Source organism: Galeopterus variegatus, unplaced genomic scaffold, assembly GCF_000696425.1.
Source record: "Galeopterus variegatus unplaced genomic scaffold, G_variegatus-3.0.2 Scaffold798, whole genome shotgun sequence".
NCBI classification, from domain to species: Eukaryota; Metazoa; Chordata; class Mammalia; order Dermoptera; family Cynocephalidae; genus Galeopterus; species Galeopterus variegatus.
In genome coordinates this window covers 81,900-95,620 of record NW_007726909.1, presented here as the reverse complement: position 1 = coordinate 95,620, position 13,721 = coordinate 81,900, and the positions used below count along the sequence as shown (strand labels likewise).

Below are 13,721 nucleotides of genomic sequence, written 5' to 3'. Positions count from 1 at the left end.
AGGGTTCGGATCCCACATACAGACCGGTTCCCGCTCACTGGCTGAGCGAGGTGCGGGCGCAACGCCGAGGGTTGTGATCCTGTCGCCGGTCCCGGTCCAGTACGGGCGCAACACTGAGGGTTGCGATCCGTTGCCGGACACGAAAAAAGACAAAAAATAAATAAATAAATAAATAAAAAAAAGAAAAAAAAAAAAAAGAAAGGGCTAGTTTGGAATATTTACACTTAAAATTTTCTCTGTATTATAGGAAAATATTCTGGAAAAATATTTATTAATTCTTGCTAGACTTTTGTTGGTAAGTAAAGAAAATTGTTAAGTATTACAAATTGTCATGTATTTGCATTGTATATCTTCTTTTACTAAACAGATTTTGTTTCATTTCAGATTTCCCACATTGCAAATTGATAACTCTCAAAATTATAACGTTGATCTTTAGAAGAATGTTACTAAAAGCCACATATTTTTTATTGTCAAGTTTCATTGTCAAAAAATAATGTGGGTTAACTTATGTGGTTCTTAGAAGTTTCCAAAAAGTATTATCTGACATGACTTTCTAACTACTTCTTTGCATTCTTGGCTGTCCTGATTTTTATTGCAGACATAGACTATAAATGTATAGCTTGTCAAAATATTTAAAATTAATTACAAAAGGGAGGGGAAAGAAAAATGCTTGTGGTAGCAAAATTTAATATGACTCCCTGGCAGTATTAAACTTTGGTGAGAAAAAGATATTCAGTGCTTGATACATTTGGAAATGTTAAGATTTAAATGAACACATAAATAAAAAGCTTAAAAGAAGTGCTTATCTTATACAGATCATAATTACTCTATCATGAAAACACACATTGTTCACTCTGAGGAAAACTGTACTTTATTTACAGAGGATGAGTATTCACGGTACCCCAGTTTAATGTCTCCTAATTAGACATAGGGAAAATGTTTTAGAATATTAAACTTCAGTTCAGCACCATTTTTTAAAAAGCATTCCTCAACATGTGCAAGATTTTATGAGAGCTACAAAGATAACAAATTCATTCAATATGTATTTAGTTTGCCCAGAGTTTTGTATTGTTACCGAACCAGACTAAGATTCACTATCCGGTGCACAGCAAAGCTAATACACTGACAATGGGATTGCATTGGTGGAAAGACAGACATTTTATTGCAAAGTGCCAAACAAGGAGGATGACTTGCTCGTGCTAAAAATCTGAACTCCCTGATTGCTTAGTGACAAAGACTTATATGGGGTAAAATCGTGAGTAAGAGTTTAGGTACGTGATAAGCTCATAGACAATGCTGACTGGATACTAGTCATGCAATCAACAACTTATTCTTGGAATCTTTCATTCAGTCTGGAGGTTATGTTCTAGTGGTCAGCTGGTAGTCATGAGTCTCCTTTTTGGGGGGTCTTGGTTTCTGGAAAACAGCTCAGGGATACACATCAGAAATGTTATCTATATCCCCCCCAAAAGGAATGCAAAGTTTTATGACTTTGGTTCAAATCTATAGTTATTGTTACTTTATACGTAGTGAAACTTTCCAACTTTTGCATGTCACTACTTTATTTTATCCTTTTATCTTAACTATAATCACTAGCTAATACATTACATGTTAACTGAAGGCCAGGGACTTAGGGATTATGGAATTTTCCAAATACTTGTTTAGGGGCTTCCTCAGCTTCACTATTAACCAGACACAGTCTCTGTCCTCACAAAGCTTATGGTCTAGTGAGAAAGACATTATTAATTATAGTTGTTCCAAATGGTACAAAAGAGAGGTGCAGGATATCTCAGGAATATATTTTAGGTAGACTTAACTTAGTGTCTCTCCCCAAGTTGTGGATAGGAGTAAAGGCAGAGAAGAAAGCATGAAAATTGCATAGAATTGCTTATAAAATAGAAAAGCCCAAATGTTGTAAGAGAATAGAAATTAAATGCTATATTGTACACAAATTACTTTTCTTCTTCTCCTGTGAGGGGAGATAGGAAAGAGAAGGTGGAAGAAAGGAACATTTGAAATGGATTTTAAAAGACAGATAAGATTTTAGCAAAGATGTAGGGAAGACTGATCCAGACAAGAAGAGTAGCACAGAGGCACAGTTTATTTCGAGAATGGCGAGTAGTTCAGTTAGCTTTAATGTTTAATCATAGCTCCTAAATTGGGCACTCACTCTGTGCTAGGTACTGTTTTAAGCTTGAAATTTGTATTTAATTCAATAGGTCATAGGCCAGTGAAGTTCTTTGAGGAGGATGAGAGTAGTGAGTTCAGATCTGCACTTTAGGGAGCTTCCTCTGGAAATCGTGTGTAGGATGATTTGGACATTATCTGTCTATAGAGATAATAGTAGAAGTCATGGGCGTAGATAGAGTCAGGACAGAACCATGGGAGGAGAGCCATTGCAGGAGTCTGAAGGTGTGCTTAGACTGATTCATCATAGTTTAGAACATAGTAAGAAGTATAGCTCAGTGAGCTCTGCCAGGCTTTAGAGTCTGACAGCCCTGGGTTCAAATAATTACAGATAATTTATTGGCTGGGGACAAGATACGTAGTCATGTTAACTCTCATGGGAATTATGATATCTATAGTATTGCTGTGAGGATTAAATGATTTCATATTTGTAAAAGGCTCAGTAGGTGTTATGTACATTGTGTCTAAGGTATCTTCCAAAAGTTCATGGAAAGATTTGTATTATCTTTTAATTCCATTTTTCCACAAACTTTTTGAAGTACCCTTGTAGTAAGTGCTCAGAAATTGCTAGCTATTACTATACTCATTTATTCAATATGTGTTAATTAAATATTTACTATGTGCCAGACACTGTGCTAGGCACTGGGATACAATAGCAAAGAAGGTATACATAGTCTCACAGGCCCTATAGTTTAGTGGGGGATGTATATTACTAAAATGGTGCTTATAGTAATGGGGCTTCTTTGGGCTATGAGAGCACAGAGGAAGGATCACTAACTCACCCTGGCTTGGGGCAGGGACAGCTTCTCCAAAGAAGTGACATCTAATCTGAGATAGTTAGTCCTGACCAAAATAGCAACAGTATTATGAAAGGTGTGAGAGATATTCTTGTATCTGTTCTAGTATAGTTTTATCCTTGTTGCTTACAAAATATAGTAGTGCGTATCTTAACTTCCCCATACACACCCATGAGGATGAAACACATTCATGAGTATGAAACAACTAAGGATGCACAGCTGTCATCTGGTGACAAACAAACTCATAGTATAGCCCTTATGATTTTGTCCCAATGGGATGGGTTACAGTTCTTGGTAGTAACAGCTTTTTCTTTCTCTCTTTTCTGAGTGTTTAAATTTTCATATTCTGTTTCTCACAGGCCCCAACTTCCAGAATTTTAGTGTACCGATCCCCTGTTTTATCTATATTTTATTACTGGTCCCCTGTTTTGTCTATATTTTATTATAGTCTTGAAAGTTCAGGAGGTAGAATTTCCTTAGGAAAGCTTAGTTATTGCTTATAAGAGCAGCGACTTATAGTGTAGGTGCAAATAGCAATAATGAAAACTCTTTGAGGAAGGACACTTGTTGAGTGATATCTAATGGTGGTAACATTTTTCTTTGCATTGTCTTTGGAAAAATATAGTCCAGTTTTGATGAGATAGGAATGGTGTCATCTCCTGGATATTTGATTTTCCCAAGGAGAAATATGTGGATTGGAGTAACATTGAGTTTAAGATTTTCTAGTGAAATAATATGAGGACACACAGAATCTTAACTGTTTTCTGATTCTCATTCTTTAGTTCCCTCTATTTTCCTTGTGTGTATACAGATGACCTAGTGTACTGCAGCTGTTTATGACTCCAAGTGACATTTGGTATAAATTTAGTTTTACTCTAAATGAGAAACTTATTCAGTTTTAACTATTAGCAGAATTTAGGGAAAACAATATAACTTTTGTGATTGACTAGTAAACCTAAGTCTACTTTTGTGATTGACTAGACCTTGCTTCTTTTGAAAAACTTTAAGGCTTGTAATACCTTAAAAATTGGTGTTCTAATTAAAGGGCACTTTATAAAAGTGCTTTGCTGTACTTTGCTTGGTTAATTTAATTTAAAAATACCCACACTGTCAAACAAGTGACTATTAAAATTTTCTGAGTATTCAGATTTTGAAAATGTATTTTTCTTCAAAAAATGATTAGATTTTATATAAATTGTGAAAATACTGTTTCAAATAAGATATTCTCTAAAATGTATTTGTATATAAACAAAATCTTATTTTTTTCCTCACTGTTTTTTTTTAAAGGTAAAAAATGCCTCATATTGTGCTCTTTTCTTTAGGTTCATTGTAGGGAAGGAAGAAATTCCCACACATTCCTATTCACCAGAGGCAGCATATGCAAAAGTGGAACAAAAGAGAAAGGAACATGAGGAAAAACCAAGAAGAATGAATATAATTGCTCTAGTCAGGAAACTTGTAGATTCAATGTGAGTTCTTTATCTTGATATTTTAGCACACTTTGTCACTATTTTATGTGATATTTGTACTATGCCAAGGTATTTTTATTTTCTGTCCAGGTAATGATGATATTTTTCACCAGACTGTGCATAGAGTTTTATAAAAGGCACACGATGGCAAGTACATGTTATTTTTTATATAAAAGTCTGCAGGACTGTAGACCATCATATGCCTTAAATACTTTTCTATTTCAACTAGGCAGAGTCATAGGAGGCTATGATGGGGAACTTCAGGAAAAAGATTAATATGTGCTGATTGAATGTGCCAGTATGGAAGGGAAACAGAAATGTTCCTGAAGGAGATTCAAGAAAATAAAGGAATCATGAGGAGTAAATCTTAAATGGAGGATATTTTGTAAGAAAATTTTTAGGACTCTGAAACTAAAATAAGAAATCTTCATTTGTGTATTATACAAAGAAGTCTTTCTATTTCATACTAATAAATCTTCATTTACATTTCTAGTATAGGTATTTAGGAAAATAAGCTTACTGGTTTAAAATAAGAACAGCCAATAAAAATAATCTTGATAGTGATATTTTAGAGAGGAATGAGTTGGCAATATAGAAAGGAGATCAATAATAGGAAGCTGAAGACCTTTAAAAAATTAGAAAACCTATGTTTGACTCTCATTTTGTCTCCACCACCTTTGTGACTTTGGACAAGTGATTTAAGTGCTATGCATCCCAAAGTCCTTAGCTGTTAACTGGGGTTAATAATCTCTGTTAAGAATTGTTGTGAGCATTAAAGGAAATAACATGTGAAATTGCCTGACGTAGTATATGCATGTGAGCTCAGAGGAGGTACTTAAATTTTTCCTGAATTTAAAGATTTTGTCTTCATCTTAGCATATACTGCACACAGAAGGTGAAAATAAAGTAATACCATATGACAGGAATAATAGTGGTAGAGAACTTATTAAGCAAGTTCTAAATGTTTATGGTTACCTTAGTGGAGAAAGGGAGAGAGGATCCCCATTAATGGAAATAATTTCAACAAGAATCAGAGGGGAATGCAAAGAATGACTTATGTGGTGAGTGATGCCTTGGACATCAGAACTGATCAGGTCACGGCAGAATTTGTCATAGTAGCCTCATTGGGTCCACTCAATTGAAAGCAGATACAGAATAATATTGAGGCAAAGCAAGTAAGTTAAGAGATAGGTAGTCCAGGACTTGGGAAGCTATTTGAATGAGTGACTAAGGACATATACTAAATGACAGACAGTATCGTTGATATCAGGATTTAATTTCACAAGCAAAGAGAGTTAAGTAATTTCTGTGTGGTTCTGGTAGCAATGGCTGAGAAATGTCTTTGAAGAGGACACTTAGAAGTATGAAGAGTGATGGTTTGCATAAGGCAGTCCTCTGATTCACCTCTCTTCAGGGTCCAGCTTTAATCACTCAGCAACTTCACATGACCAGATATGTCATATCATTCTAACGACATAAGTGCTATGGTTGGTATGAACTGTTGCTGTCACCTTTGATGAGGAAAGGCTGCCTGTATACTCCAGCTGCAGTGCAGAATTGAATTTTGGAAAAAGTCTTGGTAATCAGTTTGGAAATGGGATTGGAGAGGTGCAGAGCCAGAACATTACTCTACAAGTTATTGTTATAAACAGGAAAGAGTTTATGTGTTCCAACCATGAAGAGAATTAATTAACTACAGGGTGAAGGAAGTTATAAAGACTGCTTAGTTTGGAACATGAACCCTTGAAAGAGAAAAGGAGAGAGCTAGACCCATGTTAGATATTCTGCTTACTTTTTTAATGCCGAGGGTGAATAGATCGTCCTGGAGTCAACATATTAAATAATTAAGATGAGTGTGTCTTGAACAGTAGTCCTCTAAGCAGAAATGTTTATTAAACCCTAGAGGGTTAAGTGGTTTACAATTAAATCATGATTATCCTACTTTTGAATTCCCTCATCTCTATTTCTATATTTATTTTAAAAAACAGAATTTTGAATTCTAATACTATATCATGTTTCTTTTCCAGATGTTTTCTCTCAAATATAATTAAGTATAAATTCCTGTAACCTGAGCACATTCTCATTATGATTTTTGTTCAAGTACTGACTTCATGGGTGATTTATGACTATTATTTTCTACAGTAAGCAATTTAAAGCTTCCAAAAGATTTGGCAGAGTATATAAATGATATGTACATATTTTTCATATTGAGTCACAAATACCAATGTGGTTTTTCTGCACCACCTTCAAGTATTTTGACTGCAGTTGCTTATTTTATACAATGTGTCAAATGATAAGCAACAAAGAACAAAACAAAAATATCTGTTATCCTTGCTTTTGTATGTCCTAAAAAAACAAAAGTTTGCACATATTTAGAAAGAAATGGGTGATTTTTCTCTTTTTTGGTTAGAGAGTTTTAAACAGATCTACAAACACATATACACACACAAATATTTTAATTATAATTAGTTTAGTTTTTTGGTTTAATTTCAGATGCAAGCATGGACCAAGGCATAGGTGTTGCAAACACTATGAAGATAATTGCATCTCCTATTGCATTAAAGTAAGTGTATGAATGTATCTCCTTTTTAACAATGGGAAATATGTATAGAAATAATTTATTAAGAAATAATTTTAAAGTAAATGGAAAAGTTGACATTAATAATTGCTATCATTCTTTGCCTTTGACTTGAAGAGTAAGAAATTTATGAGAATAGGTAACAATTTAGCTTTAATATTGTCTTGCCAAATCCTTAGTTAAACAATTTTAGAATTACTTTGTTTAAAAATTAGCTTACTTAAAACTTACAAAGTAACAATAGGAAAATAAAATCAAGTCGTTAAAATGAACAGGGCCCCTAGACTGTGCTGTATGCTAGCTGGATCAGCAGCCACACACATACACTGTATGCACTGTACACAATCTGGTACAGTGACATTTGGCTTTAGACTTGTAAAGCTATTACATTTGTTTTAAGGAATCAAGAGGAAACTGGAGTGTGTCTGCAGTTGCTCTGCATTAAGAAAGTTAGCTATGCTCACTGGCATAAATTCCCCACTCCCTAATATACTCATGTATTAGTGTTTCTCTCCTCCCCATCCCCATTACTATCTTCTTCCCACATCCCCACCAGCTCTGGGAAGAAAGTTATTTTTTTTGCCCTTAGTTTGGCATAGGTGGTATCACCTGCCGCAAGTTCCTTAGTTTTGAGTGGTGCTCTAACAATTCTGATGCTTTCAAAAGTTTATATTCTTTCTTGCAAAGTCTGATCCCCAGTCAGCTAATGATGAGAAGAGCAGAATATCCCAAAGGACCATCCTCCTTACAGTCACTCTAGGAGGGAGGAACTGTCCCACATTGGTGCTTATGAATGTAAACACCTATGGCCCATTTTTGATGGCGGCACTCACCCAAACCCATACTTACCTTCAGAATCCCCAAAGATATGATGAGGGGTAAAAGCAGTAGAGTATTTTTTTCAGTTGTGCAGTGGTTTTTGATTGCAGTGGCAACATTGCTGGCAATCTTAGAATCTGCTGGCTTCTGGAGAGTTATTCCTTCCAACTGAACATGATAAAAGTTCAAAGAAAGACTTCAGGAGGGGAACTAAGAGAAGTATTCTGATTAAATCAGAGGTATTTGAGAAATCTGGGAGGTGATGTTAAAAAAAATTATAAGAGAAAGTTAGTGAGAATTACCAAGCAGTGAAAAAACCTAGTGATTCTTTCAGATATGTACCAATACTATAAACTTGGTAATTTATATATAAATTAGAATATTATGTTCATGAATGTAAAAGTAGCTGCAGATTCATGGGTGAGGAATTTACACCACAAATAAAGTCAAATTTTTTGACAGTATGCCTCATTATTCTGCGGACTTAGCTTCACCACATGTTAAATCATATCCCTAAGTAAATATTCATATTAATTACATCCCCTCAACTCACTATACTCCATTCTCACTAACTTTTTGTTGGTTTCTTGTACCAGTCAACCTCTTTATTGGCTTTGGGCTTCCTGTTTAAACTTTCTGAAATGTTTTCACATTTTAGCTTCTTTTTTGGGTCTATTTAAATGTCACATCCTTAGTAGCCTTCCCTTACCAATCTAATATAGATTGCCCTGTTAATTTCTATCCTAGTGCCCTGAGTATTTATGACATTTATTATAATGTGTAGTAATTTTATGTTTATTTGTATAATGAGCATGAAAGTTCCATGAAGGCAAGAACTTTACGTCCTCTTTGACACTGTATCCTCAGCATCTAGTGTAATGCTTGGCACATAATAGGCATTCATAGTGAATATTTCCTGAATACATGAAAAGATGGATGAATGGTATCTTGAAAACAGCATGAAAAGATTGTAACATAATTGTGATTCCTGAATCCTTAGATTAACATTATAATTATTATTAAAAGTGTGACCATTTCATGTATTAAACTAATAGTAGGCAGTTTCAGTTAAGTAAATGCATGGTAATTGACAGTAACGGATTGGACAATTTTATTTCCATGATTAAACCAGTTATTAGGTAGTTTTAGGTAAATTAATCAATGTTTCTTCATAGTAATTTAATTTTTTCTAGGAAAAAAAGCTGTGATCTGGAAAATACAAACCTGACCTTTGGAACTTAGCAGGCAAGCACTGCTAAGAGTGTAGATATTTTTCCATTCCAGTGAGTTTGAGAGAGGAGGAGAATGGGAGAAAAGTATTACAGTGTATTAGTTGAATCGTGTATAAAATACTGTTCTTTCTGTTAATGTTTTGTTTTGTGCTAATTGGAATGTTTTGGTCTGTCTGTACTAAGTGACGTCTAAACTTCATCTTAATAAGTGCTGAAATGAAATTGACAATACTGGTCATACTCCCAAGATATTTCACTTTTACACTATAAAGAATTGAAAGAAATATAGAAAAATTTTGGTAGCAAATACGTATTTGTAGTGGATTTGCTTTTCCAAGTTTAGTTTAGTATACCTTAAAGCTACCATTCCGTAGAGGTATTTTAGCCTGACACAGTCGAGCACAGGAATAAAAATCTGGATATAATATCTTTTTCCCTGGGAAAATTTTTTAACTCGATAATTAAAAAAGTTGGTACCAAAGGTCTAAACAAATAATAAAATTATTTTTGTAGCAAAAGAATCCCTACTCATACTAATGATTAAGAGCAGTTTTCTGTTAAAATTTCCAAAAGCATTTGGTTTTGTTAACTATTTTTTGGAATTTCAGTGCTTTTTGTTTCTAAAACTCATTTGTGGTTTAGGAATTAAAAATCCTGGTTATTGTCAACAAAATGTCAAGAAATGGAATTTTGGTGCATAGGCAAGCTTGGCCAGTGCTTGTGAGACTTTTTAAGTCTTTGTAAATCAAAGAAAGTATACTCACCCCAAGATTTCACGCATATTTTTAAGGTAATTGTTTTAAAATTATCATTTGAGGTTTTAAGACTTTATTTTGAAAATTGCTGTGATACAAACTTTAATTTTTTTTTAGTCTTGTTTTGATTCTGAGATGGTAAAATTCATAATCCGTCAAACTTCAAATCTGTTTGTAAATCAGGATTTCCTCCTAATTTTCTCTAGGGTTTCATCAGAATGTTTAGCGTGGGATACTTGATCCAGTGCTGCCTTCGAATTCCTTCTGCTTTTAGGCATCTGTTTACACAGCCATCCCGGCTCCTTTCTCTCTTCTACAATAAAGAAAACTTCCAGCTCGGAGCTTTTCTTGGCTCTTTTGTTACTATATACAAGGTAAGGTTTTCAGAAGAGGAGAGAAAAATGGGAAATAAATAACATAGCTGTTGTTAGAATGAGATATGACCTTAATTTGTCTATCATATTTTTAATGCTTCTTTCTGGAGTATTCATAAATATCTTGACACCAAATATATACAATATATTGGGAATTGAGGTTGGAGAAATTTGTTCTTTTAAAATGTTATTTAATGTGCCTGAATATATAGGTGTGTTTGTATTTACATGTAATATTAAAGATTCTCAAAGACTTATTTTCTTTTTCAGTAGAGACACTCTGAGAAAATGTGAATTTTCTGATATTTCCAATGTCAAAAATGATATTAATATACCTGGTCTATCTGTTTTTTAAATCATATTTACTGCCTGGTTATTAATTTAAACATATTTCAGACGCTTCTAGCTGATATCAACCCTTGATAGAATCGGTAAGGATTTTCTGTTGCAACATATAAGTAATGACTTATTTTTCCTCTTCCACCCACTCACTATTCCTACTACACTGTCTTAAATAACCAGAGTTAACATTCTTTCCACCCTTTTCTGTATGTTTCTATAAATGTGCCCACACATACATAAGCCCACACCTAAACATACATGTAGAGATCATTCTTGACACAGTACTCAGTATCTTTAAGTAATGTCCTTTTGTTTAATGGGAATCATTAATATGTAAATCATATTACTGACATATTTTATTAAACATCTAAAATTGAGATTCTAAATCTAAATATATCTTCTAAATGGTAAATTGTGTTAAATAAGGTTGACCTGTGTGTGTGTGTGTGTGTGTGTGTGTGTATGTGTGTATACACATGAGGATACTTCAAAAAGTTTGTGGAAAAATAGAATTAAAACACAATACCAATCTTTCCATGAACTTTTTGAAGACCCCTCATGTATATGTGTATTTATTCATATATATGCATCCATATATATTTTCTCATATATATATATATTTTCTTATTGTTATTAAACTCAGAGTTAATGCTGGGAAAATTGAAATCTAGAGTTATTTTGGGTAAAGTGGTCATGTATCATTTTATATGAAAAGTTACTCAAAGGGTAGGTATGGAGGAAGTATTTTGAAATGAAAAGGAGTAGTAACAAATCATGGGTAAACTACAGATAATCATACACATTATAGTATAATATTATGTATAATCAATCACTTATTATGAAATATCACTAATAAAAACATTTCCAATATGATTTGACTAGGAAGCATTACTAATATCTTTGATTATACAAGGATAGTTCAAAAAACTCATGGCAAAACAGAATTGAAAGATAATACAAATCTTTTCATGAACGTTTTGAAAACTTTGTGCAAGAGTTGATGACAGATTATTGGTAGTTACATGTTTATATTTACATTCTTTTTCTTTTTTTTTTTCTTTTTTTTTTTTTCCAGTTGATGACAGATTATTGGTAGTTACATGTTTATATTTACATTCTTTTTCTTTTTTTTTTTTCTTTTTTTTTTTTCCTTTTTGTCTTTTTTCATGACCGGCAACGGATTGCAACCGTCAGTGTCGCGCCCGTACCGGACCGGGACCGGCAACGGGATCGCAACCCTCGGTGTTGCCCCCGCACCTCGCTCAGCCAGTGAGCGGCCGGTCTGTATGTGGGATCCGAACCCTCGGCAGGAGCGCTGCCGCGCTTCCCAAGCGGCGCACTGTAGTAGTGTGCCACCGGGCCGGCCCCATTTACATTCTTTTTCATTTCTCATGTTATAGTGTTTGTATTTATTCTTAACATAAACTCTTAAATATTTACATGTGGACTTTTTCTAACATACTTAGCCCTAGGTTCGTTATTCAACATCCAGCATATCTCAGAGTATGTTTTTTTTGCTATTTTTATTTTCCTTTCATTTCTGTTAGTATTTATTTGCTTAAGTAAAACAACCTTATGGTATTAAACTAAGAAAAATACAACTGGGTCAGAAAATCTCGTAGAAAATATTTATGCAGTACGTTCCAAAGCCATATGTGATTTTCCAAAACAAATTTTCCATGCCATTAGTATCTTTATAAGAATGTAATTAAGAAAGGGGCAGCCAAATAAACCTCTTTCTTCTGTTTCTTGGTAAATGGACCTTTTTTCATTTTGCAATGTTCCTCGTTATCCCTGGTAATATTCCTTGTTCTCAAGTCTACTATGTTTCATATTTATATAGCTACTCCAGCTTTCTTTTGATTAGCATTTGACGATATAATATTTCTATTCTTTTAACTTTCTGTCTTTATTTTAAAAGTTGGTTTATTTTAGACTGCATATAGTTGGTTTTTCCGTTTTTATCCAAACTGATAATCTCTGTCTTTCAATTGGTATGTTTAGATTATTTACATTTAATGAATTTATAATATAGTTGAATTTAAATCTACCTTCTTGCTGATCGTTTTGTATTTGTTTCATTTTTTCTTCATTTCTCTTTCCTGTTCTTCCTTTTTTGTTTTCTTCTGTATTGATTGTGTTTTTTCCTTTGGCTCTATTCCATCTTCACTATTGGCTTTTTATACTTCTTTTTAAATTTAGTGGTTGCCTTAACATTTATGATATACATGTTCAATTCATCAGCCAGTCTTCCTTTCTTCATTTCTCTTTCCTGTTCTTCCTTTTTTGTTTTCTTCTGTATTGATTGTGTTTTTTTCTTTGGCTCTATTCCATCTTCACTATTGGCTTATTATTTATACTTCTTTTTAAATTTAGTGGTTGCCTTAACATTTATGATATACATGTTCAATTCATCAGCCAGTCTTCTAATAATATTATACCACTTCACATATGGTGTAAGAACCCAACACTATACAAGGGTACTTCAACAAGTTCATGGAAAGATTTGTATTATATTTTAATTCTACTTTTCCATGAACTCATTGAAGTACCCTCATACTTCTAATTCCTCATTCCAATCCTTTGTGCTATACATTTATTTTTATATATGTATAAACTCCACAATACATTGTTACTATTTTTGCTTTAGACCAGAGGTCAGCAAACTTTTTCTGTAAAGGATCAGATAGTTGATACTTAGGCTTTATGCCATATGGTCTCTGTCACAACTACTTAACTCTGCGGTTATAGTGTGAAAGCAGCCATAGACAATACATAAATGAATAAGCATGGCTGTGTTCCAATAAAACTTTATTGCACTGTAATTAGAATTTCATATAATTTTCACATGTCCCAGAATATTATTACTATTATTTTAACTTATTTTTCATACATTTAAGACTGTGAAAACCAATATTAGCTCCCTACCCATATTGAAACAGGTGGCCCAGATTTGGCTAGTGGGCCATAGTTTGCTGATCCCTGCTTTAGACAGTTAATTCATTTTTAGAGCAATTAAAGATATGGAAAAACATGTCTTCTAAATTTACTTTTATTTTCCTATTTTCAGAGCTCTTAATTTCTTTGTATAGATCTAAATTTTTGTCTGGTATCAAATCCCTTCTGCCTGAAGAATTAACTTTAACATTTCTGGTAGTTCAAGTCTGA

At 33.5% G+C, this 13,721-nt stretch overlaps 1 protein-coding gene across 2 annotated transcripts in view; it reads left to right on the top strand.

Annotated features, from left to right (window-relative positions):
- TMEM135 (transmembrane protein 135) overlaps positions 1-13,721 on the top strand; it is a 262,415-nt gene that overhangs the window by 236,679 nt on the left and 12,015 nt on the right. For both annotated transcript variants that reach the window (XM_008572521.1, XM_008572520.1), the window contains 3 exons: positions 4,307-4,453; positions 6,947-7,016; positions 10,044-10,211. In XM_008572521.1, the coding sequence (XP_008570743.1) occupies positions 4,307-4,453; positions 6,947-7,016; positions 10,044-10,211 (385 nt within the window). The remainder of the gene's footprint in view (positions 1-4,306; positions 4,454-6,946; positions 7,017-10,043; positions 10,212-13,721) is intronic.